At 48.4% G+C, this 17,294-nt stretch overlaps 1 protein-coding gene across 1 annotated transcript in view; it reads right to left on the bottom strand.

Moving 5' to 3' along the window:
• The window catches only part of LOC105552798 (contactin-associated protein-like 4), a 193,941-nt gene that overhangs the window by 163,793 nt on the left and 12,854 nt on the right, over window positions 1-17,294 (bottom strand). Inside the window, exon 3 of the mRNA XM_011998554.1 lies at window positions 460-653. Within this exon, the coding sequence (XP_011853944.1) occupies window positions 460-653 (194 nt within the window). The remainder of the gene's footprint in view (window positions 1-459; window positions 654-17,294) is intronic.

The raw sequence follows: 17,294 nt of genomic DNA, 5'->3' as shown, positions 1-17,294 counted from the left end.
CCTCCCACCAGGACCCACCGAGACACTGTCCTCCCACCAGGACCCACTGAGACGCTGTCCTCCCACCAGGACCCACTGAGACACTGTCCTCCCACTGGGGACCCACCAAGGCACTGTCCTCCCACCGGGGACCTACTGAGATGCTGTCCTCCCACCAGGACCTACGGAGATGCTGTCCTCCCACCACAACCCACCGAGACGCTGTCCTCCCACTGGGGACCCACCGAGACACTGTCCTCCCACCAGGACCCATCGAGACGCTGTCCTCCCACTGGGGACCCACCAAGACACTGTCCTCCCACCGGGGACCTACTGAGACGCTGTCCTCCCACCAGGACCTACAGAGATGCTGTCCTCTCACCAGGACCCATCGAGATGCTGTCCTCCCACCAGGACCTACAGAGATGCTGTCCTCCCACCAGGACCCATCGAGACGCTGTCCTCCCACCAGGGACCTACTGAGATGCTGTCCTCCCGCCGGTACTGCTTCCAGTTCCTGCCGCTGTCGCTGAACATCAGGATGTAGCTGGTCATCCAGTCGGAGCTCCCGTACCTGCCCTGCGTCGCCACCGCCGTGACCTCCACCCTCTCTCCAAGGTCGATCTGCAGCCATTGGTTCTTATTTGATACGAGTGGGGTCCAGCCCCCAGCTCCTGTTCGTGGAGAAAGACACAGGAAGAAAACGGGAAAGAGGAGAAACTATTAAAATCCATCTTAACTGGGTGAACCCTCGGTACAAACACACCCCTATGCTGCTTTTAAGAAAATTCCTTTTCTGAAACCTAGAAAAAATGACCTCACGGTTATACGTCTCATATTAAAGGACAGAACCCAAATTATTTGTGTTCTAGGTTGGGTGGCCTCCTCCTACCGAAGTCCAGGTGCCCACTGAGGGGTCTGGGTGCTCGGTGTGATGTCCTCCCGGGCCTGGCCGACTCGCTGGCTGCTGCTTGGCCTTTAGACATCACAACTGGATACAGGGTGCCGTGAACGGAGGATGGCGCAGGACGTCTGCCTCAGACACCCCTGCCCGAGCTATGACCAGCACTGGAGATGCAGAGACCTTAAGACCCGACCCAGCCTCCAGCAGCTCACAGGCTTAGGAAGCCCCACGTCCAGGAGCTCGCAGGCTCGGAAAGCCCAGCCTCCAGCAGCTCCCAGGCTCGGGAAGCTGGCATTTAAGGCAGGAGGAGGAGCTCGGGGGTGCAGGCTGCCTGTGAGTCCCTGCAAGGCCCGATGAGGAAAGGAGCTTGAGGAATGCCCCTGGGAGGGGCAAGCACCCCACGTCCCCGGAGGACAGAGAGTCACTGAGAATGAAGGAAGTTGAGCCACAGACCTGCACAGATGCCCTTGAGAGGTGGAGCCGGGGCCAGCGTCACTGAGGCCCACAGGGCAGGGAGCAAGCCCAGGAGGCAGAGCCCACCCATTCACAGCCAGACCCCAGGGCAGAGGCCTGACTTACAGTCCAGTCTCCCAAACACAGAGTTCCTGGGGGAGAAGAGGGGATGGTGGAGAAGGGGAGCAAAGGAAAACAGGATGACTTTGGGACTGCGAGACAGAAGCGGACCCCACAGCTGAGGTGCAGACCCTCCCGCTGAGAACAGCAGCACAGAAGCCCCCGGCGCTGCGGGACTGGAGGAGCTGGGCGCCATCAGGCCAGAGCCTTCTATGTCACCCACCGTCACCAAAGAGAGGGAGAAAGATAATTTACACAGAGCTGTGGCGGGAAACCAGGGGGCAAATGTTCACCAAAGCCGTATGAAGAAAGCTTCCCAAAAACAGCCACGAGGCAGAGAAACATGTAAGTCAACATCCCTGATAAATTAGACATCCTCAAGCCAGCCTTGGAAGATCTGAAAAGCCACCTTGAATCAGAAATGTAGAAATGTAAGATATGGGCGAAAAATAGAGTAATAAAAATAATTGATTTAACTCAGGAAATAAATGGAAGAAAAAGACAAAGTTATCTTAGAAATAAAGAACACGAACCACACATAATAATAATACTTCCGTATGAGTTATAAGAACTCTGCATAATGAAGGAGCACCTCATAGAACAGCTTGACTCCAAACTGAGCCCCACCAGCAGCCGGCAGGGACGTGGAACAGAAACGCTCGTTCCTGCTGGGGGGAATGCAAATGGCCCAGCTGCTGTGGAAGATGGTGTGGGGGCTTCCTACAAAACTGTGGTACGTCAGACACTGCAGAGAATCCAGCACTGGAAAGAGCTGAGCCACGAACCACACACACCACGGAGGGCTTCAGCGCACATTCGTAGTGAAAGCAGCCCCTGTGAAAAGACCCCAACCTATGGTTCCAACTGCAGGACCTTTGGGAAAAGGCAAAACTCTGAAGACAGGGAAAGAGATCCATGGTTCGAGGTTGTGGGAAGGGAGGGGTGAACCGCTGGAGCACAGAGAATCTTAGGTGGCACTGTGGTAGGGGGCACACCTCTGCGTGGCACTGTGTTAGGGGGCACACCTCTGCATGGCACACGTCATTACACATTTTCAAAACCTCTGGAATGTGCACCAAGTGTTAACCCTGATGTAAACCATGGACATTAGTTAATGATAATTTATCAGTATTGTTTCATCAGCTATGGCAAATGCACCACACTAATGCACGGTGTCAGTAACAGGACCATGTGTGCCTCAGAGGGGGTTCTACGTCTATATGGGAGCTCTCTGCACCACACCAATGCAAGGTATTAATAACAGGACCATGTGTGTCTCAGAGGGGGTCGAACGTCTATATGGGAGCTCTCTGCACCACACCAATGCAAGGTATTAATAACAGGATCATGTGTGTCTCAGAGGGGGTCGAACGTCTATATGGGAGCTCTCTGCACCACACCAATGCAAGGTATTAATAACAGGATCATGTGTGTCTCAGAGGGGGTCGAACGTCTATATGGGAGCTCTCTGCACCACACCAATGCAAGGTGTTAATAACAGGATCATGTGTGTCTCAGAGGAGGTCATACGTCTATATGGGAGCTCTCTGTATTTTCTGCTCAGTTTTACTGTAGACCTAAAAGTGCTCTTAAAATAATACATTTAAAGGTGCCTGAGGAAAATAGACTCAAATCTCAAATGGAAATGTGATAGGGGACATCAAAGAAAGGCAGAAAAACTACCAAGAGAATGTAAATGACAAAACAGAGTGTCAGGGAAAGTGGTGGTGACAGGAGGCAGGAAGAGGAGGACTCGGGCCCACATCATCAGATGCCTGAGAAGAATGAAGAGTGTACAGAGGCAGGAAGAGGAGGACTCGGGCCCCCATCATCGGATGCCTGAGAAGAATGAAGCGTGTGTGGAGGCAGGAAGAGGAGGACTTGGGCCCACATCATCGGATGCCTGAGAGGAACGAAAAGTGTACAGGAACTAATGTTTAAAAGTAAAATCTATGAAAAGCTTTTCAGAAATAGAGGCCCCATCAGACAGTACCACAAACCTCTAAAATCACGAAAGTGTGGTTCATAAACAGAAATTCCAGAAATAGACCCAAATACGGTGAAAATTTAGTCCATGACAGAGGGGAGTCTCTAAGCTCCGGGATGAAGATGGTCATTTTCTTAACGGATCCTGGAACTACTGGGCAGCTGTTTGGAAAAGGACAGAATTAAGTTTCTATCTCACATTGTACATAAGAATTAACTCCCAATGGACCAGGGATCTCCATATTTAAACAGGAAACCACATAACTACTCGAAGAAAACAATGAGTAAATACTTTAATGTTGGTTCAGAGAAAGTTTGACTATGACCCAAAATCTGGAGGTAACAAAGGAAAAAGACTGATAAATTTGACAAATAAACCACTTTAAATGCATGACCAAAACAACAAGTCAAGGACAACTAACAGAGAAACTACTTGTCACGTACATTGCACATTCTGTCGTGTGGAAGGGTAGGTTGAATGAACAGGTGAATTCACATCACAGGGCGCTGTGTGGCTTGAGGAAGGAGGAGGGTCCCTGTGAGGAGAAGCAGACAGGTTTCCAGGGTGGACTATCCAGTGAGAGAGAAGCCCTAAGAACATCTGTCTCCAGTGCTCCCACACGAGAGAAGGAAGGGGAACAGGATCACACACAGCTGCTGCCTGATCACTAATTGAACCAGAAGCCTTAGAAACCGGTTCCTGCACGGTGGGGGTACCAGGGAGTGGGAAGGGGTGTCAGGACAGGGAGAGGCTGAGCATTTTTGCTGAGTCTCTTTTCTGATAGCTCTGATTTGAAGAACAATCGTGATGTTCCCCATCCCTCCATCTGCTCCAGAAATGAGTGACTGTGACCCACCAGGACCTTAGCTGGGGGTAAGCTGGGATGGACGATGGTCACAGACAAATGAGTCTCACGCACTGCAGAGGGACAGATCCCGGAGGGCAAGGAGATGCAACCCACCCAGGCACCCCGGAAACAGCCTTGACTGGGCGCGGACACTGCAATCTAGTGAGTAAAGGTACTTATCGTAGCATGTGGGTTTGCAATTCTGAAACTAGAATCAAACAATATGTAAATATAAACAAGGAGAGACATCTTTTCACTCCTGAAGACAATGAACAACTCAGGCTAAAATAAACCCTGTGTTGTTGGATTGGAATCAATGAGACCTGGGGTCCTTGGAGAACTGACGGGTGCCAGGGCTGAGGCAGGGAAAATCCAGGACCAGCTTAGAGGATCTTGTGTGCCAGGAACCAGCGACGTGCCCCCAGAGAGGGTGTGTGTTTGTCAGAAGAGCACAACGAAGAGCCTGTCCAGCCTGAAGGAGCTTCCAAGGGCCAGCGTGGGACAACTGAGGCAACAATATTTTTTAAAATGTATTTTGTGCCATAGCGTATAAATACTCATGAGTCCATACTGATATAAGTAAATAATCAAATAAATGCATGTGCAGAGTGGAAGGGCCAGCTCCTTCTCACTGGAGAAGCCCACCGGTGATTCAACAGCCACGGTTAAACTCCAGTAATGAAGGGGCAGGGAGGTCCCCGATGGATGTGGAAGCTGCTGGGTGGAAGATGGAGAGAAGCAGCATTCGCATCTCCGAGAAGTCCACAGGTGAGTTAACAGCGTCAAGGTTAAACTCCACAGTAGCCAGAGGACAGGGAGGTCCCCCGATGAATGTGGAAGCCGTTGGGTGGAAGATGGAGAGAAGCAGCATGGGCATCTCTGAGCCAGCCAGTGAGTCAACAAAGAGTCACGGTTAAACTCCACCATAGCGAGGGTGCAGGGAGGTCCCCGATGGGTGTGGAAGCTGCTGGGTGGAAGATGGAGAGAAGCAGCATCCGCATCTCCGAGAAGAGCAGCTCCCCAAGATGCTCATCACCATCGAAGGACCCCGGCCCATGTCCCCACTGACAGACGACCCCACCTCAGGACGCCGCGACTGGACACTTGCGAGGCACAGCTGGGCTCCTGAGGGGCTCCCGCCAAAATTCCACAGCCTCACCCCAGTCAGGAGAAAACACGGTGCAATTGAAACCCAGGCCGATTCTGCAAAACAGCTGAACCGCTGCACAGCAAGAGGCGTGTAAGTCACAAAAGACAAGGGGAGACGGTGAATTCTGGAGGATGGGAGGAGACGAGGGGGGAATACGGAATGAATCATGTGGGATCCTGGACGGACTCAGGGAGGCGCCTGCGGGAGAAACCGGAAGTGGCTGCGTAGGGGCCGCGCTTGCTCTGCGCAGTCGCACCAGCGCCGGCGCCCAACCGGCAGCGCCAGACGGCGGCCAGTCAGCGAGCGGCGCGCGAGCCCGCGCTCTGCGGCCGTCCTGTGAGTCTCTCGTCAGTGTAAAATAAAATGTTTGGAGAGCGTGGGATGAAAAGGGAGAAAGCTGTAAGGACTCAGACTCAGCACTGTGCGTTTTAGGAAGGGGGACGCATCGCCACCATCGAAGGCAGCAGAGTGAAGAAAAGCAAAACGGACGCTGGGCCAGGAGAGGAGGCCATGATGCCCACGGTGATGCCCTGCTGCCCACGGTGACGCCCTGCTGCCCACGGCGATGCCCTGCTGCCCACGGCAACATCTTGCTGCCCACGGTGACGCCCTGCTACCCACGAAGACGCCCTGCTGCCCACGGCGCCACAGCCAAGGCATTTGTGTCCGGGAGACACAGCATCACCCTCCCGAGTGTCCTGTATAATAAGATTTTATAACTGACCTTTGAGACTTACTGCACAGCAGGACTTTTTAAGCCGGGTGGTGCCCGAGTAAAGTCTGTGGCTCACCAGCTCGGCCTGAGCAGCTTTTGCAAGTTGCTTCTGTTCTGTCCTCACTGCCCAGCTGCCCTGAAATTCAGAGACGCCCCTGCTTACAGATGAGCTCTCACCACGTGAGGGTCACCTTCTAGAGTGTCTGAAGTCCCACGTAGTGATGAAAACATCATCCTCCCATCATGACTTGAATAATAAATCGTACAACGATGAGGGTCAGATGAGACCTTATTTGCTGAGATGAGACCTCTGCTGAGTCTCTTTTTCGATAGCTCTAATGTGAAGAACAGTAGTGATGTTCCCCATCCCTCCATCTACTCCAGAATGAGCGAAAGGAATGGCTACTCCAAGGGCTCCTAGTAAGGAGTGAGCTCACAGAGGGCCTGCTGAGTTCTGCATTAAAAATATCCCTATAACCAGGCATGGTGGCATGGCCCTGTGGTCCCAGCCACCCAGGAGGCTGAGGTGGGAGGCTCACTTGAGCCCAGAAGTTCAAGTCCAGCCTAGGCAGCATAACAAGATGCTGTCTCTAAAACAATAAAAAATAAATAAAAATAAAAATCCCTAAAAGGCCACAGGTGCAGCAGCTCTTTCCTTTGCTGCCTGCCATTTTCAGTCTGTGAGGGGCTGAAGTTGCTAACACCATGTCATGTGCTTTTCAATGACTAAAGGAGTGGACACCTCCATTGTGTGCAGAGGGATCTTCTAGAAATTTCTGTGTACACCATCTTAACTCCTCGGCATTTCTAGAATGACTCCTCAAAAAGTTAAACACAGAATGACCATATGGGCCAGCAACTTCATTCCTCAGTATATGCTCAAGGGAGCTGAACACAGGTTCCTGAACAGATGTCTCCACACGAATGTCACAGAAACATTACCCACAACAGCCAGGACATGGAAGCAACCTCAGTGTCCACCCCCAAAGGACAGAGAAGCAGGTAGGGGTCTGTTCCTACAACTCAGTCTGGCGCACTGAGGGATGAAGTGCTAACCCAGGTCCCCCACGGACGAACCTGGAACACAGGACACAAAGGGAAAGGTGCCAGGCACAGAAGCTCTTATGCTGGGTGACTCTTCTTATATGAAGTATCCAGAATAGCCAAATCCAGAGACAGAAAGAGTGGTGGGTGCAGGGGTGGGAGCGGGTGAGAAGAGCCTGCTGCAGGGTGCAAGATTTCCTTCTAGGGTGAGAAACATGTTGTGGAACTGGACAGAGGTGGCAGTTTGCACAGCACGGAGGGTGCTAAATGCTACTCAGTCTTGTAACTTAAAATGGTCAATTTTATGTTGTGTGCATATAAAAGTATCTAGAGGACAACTTATCATCCCTCATTTACAGATGAGATGATGGATTCAGAGATGGAGCAAATTTGACCAATTTCCTGCAGTTAGTGGTTGTGTTGTTTTAAAATTTTGAGCATGTTATTTTAAAAGCTAGACTTTGTTCACTTAGCCAACTTTGTAATTATATAATGATACTCCTGCCACTCCTAGTGGTGCCTTCTATTCCAAATGTGTATGTAAATACTTCATCAATTACGCCTGCTATCTGGCTGTAAGTGGTGTGGCCAGATGTCTTTATAAAGTGAGTTCCTGTCTGGTTTCTGCTCTGTGTCTGCCTCAGTAGGGAAACGCTCCCAGCAGGAGGGGCTCTGACACTGCCGGGGGGTCACGGGGGACCTTCAGGGTGCTGAGCACAAAGTTCCCTGGGAAATGGGTGCTGGAAGGTGAAACTGCAGACCCAGCCTCCTTGGAAATGATGATAGATGATGGACAAACAGATGATTGATGGATGGATGGATAGATATAGATAGATAGATAGATAGATAGATAGATAGATAGATAGATAGATAGATAGACAGATAGATAGACTGACTGAGGGACAGACTGACAGACACATAGATACACAGACAGCCAGATACTGGCCTACCTGGTCACCTTTCTGAGAGCCCAGTGATGTGCATCATTTGAAACCAATGCCAGCACTAATGAGCTTGGGGATAAGGGAGGAGCCGAGTTGGGTCCCCCAAGGTGCACCCAGTGTCCTCCGGGACACCACAAGGCCTCTGGGTCTCCTCCCCACAGTGGCTCTCCTGCGGGCAGGTGCATGCTGCTGTTCCTATCCACACCCCAACCCAGCCCACAACAGAGGAAGAGCCACCCACGGGAGATCCAGGCTGCTACGGCTCCTCTCAGTGCTTATGTTTTAAATCCAACATGTGTTTTCTGATTTGGAGAACATTGCAACAGAATTTCACTAATGATTTGCCTTAGGAATGAAGCATGAATGACCTGCAGAGCCCCAGGGAGTTCAGGATGGGGCAAAAACAGTTATAAGAGAACCTGGGCAAGGGTGTGTATGTGCCATGGAGTCTGGGGTAACCAGCTCACACTGAGAAAATCACATTTGTTCATGCAGAAGACCAAAGACCAACACCCCTCCCCAAGTAACAGATGGACAGAAGGCAGGTCCCTGCACCCTCCCTCAGAGTCTGAGCCCCCTGCCTTTTCTCTTGGTGATTTGGAGGGACACCTGCCATTTCCCTCTGGCCCACTTGGGATGGTGGTGGCAGGACCCCTCTCCCCTCCCAGGATGAGCCAGTCGTGGCTTTCCTGTGGCAGCATTTCCCGGGGAAAGGGACCTGAGCCACTCTAAGGAGACTGGCTCCATTGGACAAGCACATTCTTTGCCAGGTATGTGTGTGGTGAGTGTTTTCTCCGAGTCCATGGCTTCACTTTTCCCTTTGCCAATGGTGGCTATCAAAGAGAAGAAGGTCTATTTCATTAAGTCTGCTCTGCTTTGAGTGTGAGTCCCAGAGTTCTTGTGAGGGAAACTTAATTCCAAATGCAACAGTGTTGGGAGGTGGGGCCTTTGCAGGGTGAATCTGAGCCCTCATGAATAGATTCCTGCTGCTATCACAGGAGTGAGGTAGTTATCACAGGAGCAGGTTAGTTATCCTGAGAGTGGGTTAGTTATCACAGGAGCAGGTTAGTTATCAGTGGAGTAGGTTTGTTATCATGGGAGTGGGTTCGTTATTATAAGACTGGGTTAGTTATCCTGAGAGTGGGTTAGTTATCCTGAGAGTGGGTTAGTTATCCTGAGAGTGGGTTAGTTATCACAGGAGCAGGTTAGTTATCAGTGGAGTAGGTTCGTTATCATGGGAGTGGGTTCGTTATCCTGAGACTGGGTTAGTTATCCTGAGAGTGGGTTAGTTATCCTGAGAGTGGGTTAGTTATCACAGGAGCAGGTTAGTTATCAGGGAAGTAGGTTCGTTATCATGGGAGTAGATTAGTTATCCTGAGAGTGGATTAATTATCACAGGAGTAGGTTAGTTATCCTGAGAGTAGGTTAGTTATCATAGGAGTGGGTTAGTTATCATGGGAGTGGGCTAGTTATCCTTAAAATGGGTTAGTTATCATGGGGACAGGTTAGTTATCCTGAGAGTGGGTTAGTTATCATGGGAGTGAGGAGCCTGGTCCCTTCCTTCTTGCTCTCTTGCCTGTCCACCTTCCTTCATGGGATGTGGCAGCAAGAAGACCCTCGTCAGATGCTGTCCTTCAACCTTGGATTTCCCAGCCTCCAGAACCATAAGAAATAAATCCCTGTTTTGGGCTGGGCACAGTGGCTCATGCCTATAATCCCAGCACTTTGTGAGGCTGAGGTGGATGGATCACAAGGTCAGGAGTTTGAGACCAACCTGAGCAAAATGGTGAAACCCTGTCTCTACTAAAAATACAAAAATTAGCCAGGTGTGGTGGTGCACGCCTGTAATCCCCGCTACTCAGGAGGCTGAGGCAGGAGAATCACTTGAACCTGGGAGGCGGAGGTTGCAGTGAGCTGAGATCACGACACTGCACTCCAGCCTGGGAAACAGACTGAGACTCTGTCTCAAGAAAAAAAAAAAAATAAAGGAAATAAATAAATCCCTGTTCTTTACACATTAGCCAGTCTCAGGTATTCTGTTATAGCAACACAAAATGGACTAAGATAAGGTCCAAGTTATTATCTCTCTTTTATGTCTTATACTTTTATGTCCCATTTAATAAATCATTGTCTAACCAAAGTTCATAAGGACATTCTTCTACATTTTCTTCTAGAAGTTAAATACCTTTAGGGGTTCTGTTTTATTTAGGATTTTATCCAGAAGATATAAAGGACTATTACAACTCAAAAATAAAATTATCACTTAAAATAATGAGCAAGAGCTATGACTGGACAATTTATGAAAGAAGATGTAGGAATAGCCAATAATTTTATGAAACAAATCTTGACACCGTTAGTCATCTGAGAAGTACAAATTAAACTAAAAATGGAATACCACCACATACTAGAATATGGGAATTTAAAAGACTGATGGCATGGGTATTGTGAGAACCTGGAGCAACCAGAATGCTCACACACTGCTGGTGAGAATACAAAAGGCACAGCCACTCAGGAAACTGTTCTGAAAGGTCAAACACCCACCTACTTACTATACGACCCAGTCATTTAGTGCTTGGCATTCACCCAGGAGAAATGAAAATATTTCCGCAGAAAAACTGTAAGTGGATGTCTGCAGAAGCCTTATTTGTAGGAGCAAAACACCGGGAATCACCCGGTATCTGTGGACGGATGGATGAATTTACTGTGGTTTATTTCAGGTTGAGATGCAATGGAGAGGCCTGAACTCCCGACACCCAGAGCGCCTCGAGGAAGCTCACATGCCCGGGTCTCACGCACGCCCTGGCCGAGCCTCTGATAACTGTTGAGGGATTTACTTCTCTGAAATTCACCAGCCAGCCCCACCTGGCTCTGGGCATATGATCATGGCATGGGGCTACCTGGGGGCATGACCTGTGAAGGGGGGTTCACTGCAGTGAGGCCCATTCATCAGCAGGGCACAGACGGCAGAGCTAACATCGAGGGACTGCGGGGTCCGGGTGAGTGGCTGTGGAGAGGCCAGGATGCCCGGGCATGGCCCTGAAGGAGGGCAGGGTTAGGAGAGGGAGCCCTTGTTTGTTTTGTGCAGAGGGAGTTGAGATACTTGCTATGAAGTAATGCACAGTAGCTTCTATCCTGAATTTAGGAAGAGAAGCGAGGCCTAGAAATGTGGAATCCCAAGGACTTGGACATGGAGACGTTGGTGGAATGACCCAGTGGATGACGCCAATGAGAAATACAGGGGAGGGCACAGACATCCCTCAAGGCCAGAGCTGACGCCGGGGCCAAGTGGGGGCAGGGTGGGCAACTCTACCTGGCTCAGGGAACTGGCGGCTGGTGACACGCTGAAATTAGTCACTTCGTACCCTTCTTGGACCAGGATTGAACCAGGAGACCCCTATGCCGGCCCCTGGTATGACAGGACAGGGTGGCAGGTGCCGTCATTGCCCAGGTCAAATGAAGGGTCTGAGGCTGAGGGGGTGGAGATGTTTGTCCAGGCCCGAACCGGTCACAGGTGCTGGAACCAGAGTGCAAACAGCGTTACTCTGAGACAGAGCATCTTCCTACTCTCTCTGGAAGGAAGGTGGCCCCTCCAAGGAATCCCGACCCATGGATTCCCAGTAACCACAGCAGTGCCTGGAAGGAAAGAATACCACCTCCCTGTCCAAGCAATGATGAAGGGACAGGCACAAAAGGTGAGATGTGTTTCCAGAGGTGATCGCCTGCCCACAAAGAGCAGAGGGTGTGCAGGACACGGGACGAGGCAGTGACGATGCCCAGGAGGAGCTCCCCACAAGGCCAAGGGCCCAGAAGTGCACCACGAGGGCCGGCCACATAGGCAGGTCAGTTGCCAGTAGTTGAGTTACTAACATGCACATAGAAAGGGATTTTAGGAACAGTCGACTACAGGAAGGCGGTGTCCAGTGGAGGAGAAAGATGGCCGTGGTGGAGGCCCCGGGAGGGGAGGCCCTTTCGCCGCCATCAGCTGCCCTCTCCACAGGTTTCCCTCTCCCACGAAGATGGCCCCAGCAGAGCTCATGGGTGATTAGGGAGGAGGCAGGAGGGCCTGGGGTCTCCTTCCTGCAGTTCTGCTGGAGACAGGAGCCGGAGAGGAGAGGCTGGCAGGGCATTCAGACTCCACCTGAATCCATTCCCAATATAAAAAATTCTCAATAAAGAACAGCAGAGAAATTCTTCAGCCTTGTATCAGGCATCTATGAAAAACCTATGAGTATAACCACACTCAACAGTGGAAGACTGGCTGCACCCTCATGCTCAGGAACAAGGTGAGGATACCTGTGCTTACCAAGTCTACTACCTATCACGACAGATATTCTAGCCACAGCATATGGAAAGAAAAAGAAACAAAAGAAATCCATATCAGAAAGGGAGAAGCAAAATGGTCTTTATTCACAACAACATGATCAGATATGTGGACAACGTTGTAGAATCTAAAAACTGGATTGAACAAATATGTAGTTTTAGCAAGCTTTCAGAATACACTGTCAGAATGCAAAAGTAAAATTGTATGTATTTTATTAGCAAGGAATGTTATAAAATAAAATTTAGAAATCCATTTACAAAAACATGACAAAATAAAATACACTTAAGAGTTAAATCTCTCAAGCCTGTAATCCCAGCACTTTGGGAGGCCGAGACGGGCGGATCACGAGGTCAGGAGATCGAGACCATCCTGGCTAACACGGTGAAACCCCGTCTCTACTAAAAAATACAAAAAACTAGCCGGGCGAGGTGGCTGGCGCCTGTAGTCCCAGCTACTCGGGAGGCTGAGGCAGGAGAATGGTGTGAACCCGGGAGGCGGAGCTTGCAGTGAGCTGAGATCCGGCCACTGCACTCCAGCCTGGGCGACAGAGCGAGACTCCGTCTCAAAAAAAAAAAAAAAAAAAAGTAATCTGACAAAAACTGTGCAAAGTGTTGCATAGCAAATACTACAATGCATATCTATTAAAGAAGACCTAACTCAGTCAAGACATGTTCTGTCTCCAGGGATTTGAAGAGCCCACATGGCCAAGATGTCAGCTCTCCCCACATCGACCTCTCCATTCAATGCAATCCCAGTCAAACTCTCAGAAGCCATTTTTTTTTGTAGAAATTGACAAACATTGTAAAGTTCATAGTGAAGCTCAAAGGACCAGGAATAGTGAAACTACCTGATAGAGAAGAAGACATACACCTGGCTGCACCACCTGACGACTATGTCCTACGAAGCTGAAGCACACTGAAGAGCCTAGCACTGGGCGAAGACAGGGAAGTGGACCTTTGGGGCAGGAGGCCAGATGTCGGCTAGTTGTATGTGGCCAACTGCCTTTCCAGTATCCAACATCCATTCTTAATTAAACACACACACAAACACACACACACTTTTTTTGCAAAGACAGTTGAGTGAAAAAATAAGTATTTTCTAAAAACTATGCTAAAAAAATTGGATATTAGAAAAAGGACTTTGTTCCATGCCACACACTGTATAATTTCTTCAAGATGAATCACGAAGTTAAATATAGAAAACATATGGCAGAAGACACAGGAGAAAACTGTTGCAACTTTGAGTTATAAGAAGTATTTTATCTATGCTACCACAGAGGATAATTTCTTTATAAAATGATACATTCATTTTCATCAAAACAGGAACTTGCTCTGCAAAAGACATAAAAAGGTGAGCAACACGCTGAGCGAAAATATCTTTATCTGCAACTCACATATCTGAATATACAGAGAACTCCCAGTACTCAATAATTCCAAAGCAAAAAACCCAACAACCCAGTGTGGTGAAAACACCGTAAGTGTTGCACAAACTCTTTTCCTAAAAAGATAAATACAGGCAGAATGAGCCATGAAATAGTTCCTGACAGCTTTATACAACAGGGGACTACAAAAGAGAATTAAAACCAGATGCCCCAGTAGTTCTACTGGAATGTCTAAGATGACTAATCAAACCAGGGGTGAGATGATATCAGCCACTTAAAACTCTCATACGCTGCTGGTGGAAATGCAAAAAAAACCTCATAAAACACTTCAGCAGTTTCTTAAAATATTTACCATTAACCCACTGAATTACCCAGCAAAGCCATTTCCAAGTATCTACCCAAGAGACACAAAAGCATAAGTGCGCACAAGACCTGTGGAGCGGTGCTCAGAGCAGCTTCGTTTCTAACATCCCACACTGAAAACCACACCAACGCTCTTCAGCTGGAGAAGAGACACACAAGTCGCGACGTATTCATACAAGAGACACGAAAGCATAAGTGCGCATGAGACCTGTGGAGCGGTGCTCAGAGCAGCTTCGTTTCTAACATCCCACACTGAAAACCACACCAACGCTCTTCAGCTGGAGAAAAGATACACAGATCGTGATGTATTCATACAAGAGAACAGTGCTCAGAAAATAGGAACAAGTAACCCCAAAAAGTGCAGAAATATCAAAATCATTGGGTAGAGTGACAGAACCCACATTCAAAAGAGGACCTAACAGAAGATTCCAGCATGTTCAACAGCAGGAGCAGCCGTGCTAAGGAGGAGGAGGCCAGGGCAGTGACTGTCCTGAGTTGGGGTCCATGCGTGGGGGCAGCATGCACAGGGTGGGGCCACTTTTTAGGGGGAGGAGTGTACTGAATTGCCTTATTGGTGAGGTAATCACAGGAGCACATGCATTTGTGAAGTTAAAGGTGTTAATTTAAACAATATTAGGAAAATAGGTGAACATTTCACTCTTGGGTACATAGACATTTACAGCTAGAGTCCTCTGTCCTCTTCCTTAAAGAAAAGAGTGTTTTCAAACCATTCATAATCTTTAATTAGTAGGGGAGAGAGAGAGATAAAGAGATTGAGAAGGAGAGGAGAGGAGAGGAGAAGAGAGAGATTCTTGCAACTGAGGTAGTAGGCCCGACTTCACTCTGGAAGGGGGGCTTGAACCCTGGACCAGATTGAGGACTAGCTAAAGCAGGGAAGAGACAAAAGTCTCCCTTAGACACACCCTCCAGAGCCATGTCACTTTACAATTGCCATGGCAACACCTGCCATGCCCCTTTACATGGCAACAACCCAAAGACCCAGAAGTTACCACTTCTTTTCTAGAAAGTTCTGCATAAACTGCTCCTTGATTTGCAGGTAATTAAAAGTGGGTATAAATAGGAGTGCAGAGATGCCTCTGAGCTGCTGCTCTGGGTGCACTGCCCATGGGGTAGCCCTGCTCCATGAGGAGCAAGCAGGACCTCTGCTGCTGCTGCTGTGCACGGCCACCACCTGCCACCACGGGCCACCCTGGAATTCTTTCCTGGGCAAAGCCAAGAACGTTTCTGAGCTAAGCCCCAATTTTGAGGCTTGCCTTCCCTGCCTCACAACCATAACATGTCAAAGCATCAGAATATGGAGACAGAGTGACAGTGAAAGACAAGAACCATAGAACATTTTAAACCTGTTTATGTTGTATTTCAAAATCTCAAAAATTTTTGTTCTTCAGAGTTCAACAATGTGATTATTTCTGCAATACTAAATGCATTTCAGATTTATAGGAAGACCACTTTTAGTAAGAACTGAAGTGTTAAATACCCAGGTGATGGTCATCTTAGCTGTTGGTACAATGGTTCCTTTTACTTTTACTCTGGGAGTATCTGAAGGGATCTCAGATTTCAGGATAAGAACGGCTCCATATGGCTGGAGGAAAAGAGAAACCCCCAAGTAGCTGGTTCTTTTTCCCTGGTGTTTAAAATTCCATCACATTTATAGTAGCCTGGTGTTTATCTAGATTGGAAGAGAAAAAATCACTACAGAAACTGTTTTTTCCTAATGTTGCAAAATAACCATCATATGAGGATCAAAGCTGAGCTGAACCTGCCGGTGAAGCAGGTCCTGGGTGTGAGTGACCACTTGCCGCACACACCTGCTGTCTCTAGAGAACACGGAGTGGCCCAAACTCGAACCCGCCAGGGACTCAGCACACAGGAGCCCCCATGTACTTAGTCAGCAGGGAGGTTACTGCAGAGGAAAACGGTTTTCAACCCTCATGCAAACACCTGACTCAGCTGTGACCACGTGCGTTCACCGCACAAGCCCAACATCAATTTGCTTGTGATGTAGTTTGGTTCTGTGTCCCTGGGAGGAGGTTACGGGATCGTGGAAGTGGATTTTTCATGGACGGTTTAGCATCGTGCCCTCGGTGCAGTGCTCTTGGTAGTGAGTTCTCGCGAGACTTGGTTTTTACAAGCGTGCGGCTCGCGCTCTCTGGCCACGTGACCGCCTGTCCCTTCACCTTCCGCCATGATTGGGAGTTTCCTGAGGCCGCCCCAGAAGCAGAAGCGGCTGTTTCCTCTACAGCCTGCGGAACGGTGAGGAAATTAAACCTCTTTTCTTTATAAATTAGCCAGTCTTGCTTCAAGCGTTCAGAAACTAGCCACTGCTGGAAATATTGATGGGCTGTGGGGATGGTTGAGAAGCCATACCTGATTTCACTTGTGAGATAAACACTCGGATTTCCTGAAGCGGTTTTTTATGCATTGTTATTGAAAGTGCAAGTAACTCCTTTGTTCTGGGCACTACAAATGGTTCTATTTTAACAACCTTATGATTGATATTAATTAATTTTTAAGGTTTTACTTGATGTGCCAAATAAACTGCAAAAATATTTTATAAAAATTTGAATTGTTGACTCACGTTAATACTAGGCTTCGGTGACTCTGACTGTGAACGTTGAGGTCAAACTGTTTGCCACGTCAGCATCTCACATTCCCACAGGCAGTGGAGGAGAGCTCCGTTCCTCACACCTTCCTGATGCTTCTTATTTCTGTCTCTCAGATGATGGCCGTTTTAGGGGGTGTGAAATGGCGTCTTGTGGTTTTGATTCTCATATCCCCAGTAACTATCGATGTTGATAATTTTTCAGTGTGCTTATCGGCCACTTGTAAATCATTTTTGGAGAAATGCGGTATTTTGACTACTATAGAATTATTTATATTTTATTGTTGTCAGAGTTTTTAAAATATTCAAGTTACAATTATCTTAGATATATGATTTGCAAATATTTTCTTCCATTCTGTAAGTTTTCCTTTCACTTTTTTAATGTCCTTTGAAACAAAAAGTTTATTATTTTTAAATAAATATAGTGTCTTTTCTTTCTTTCTTTTTCTTTTTTTTTTTTTTT

Source organism: Mandrillus leucophaeus, unplaced genomic scaffold (genome assembly GCF_000951045.1).
Source record: "Mandrillus leucophaeus isolate KB7577 unplaced genomic scaffold, Mleu.le_1.0 Scaffold575, whole genome shotgun sequence".
In the NCBI taxonomy this organism is placed as follows: domain Eukaryota; kingdom Metazoa; phylum Chordata; class Mammalia; order Primates; family Cercopithecidae; genus Mandrillus; species Mandrillus leucophaeus.
The sequence above is the reverse complement of the archived record's forward strand: the minus strand, read 5'-3'. Positions and strand labels throughout refer to the sequence as shown.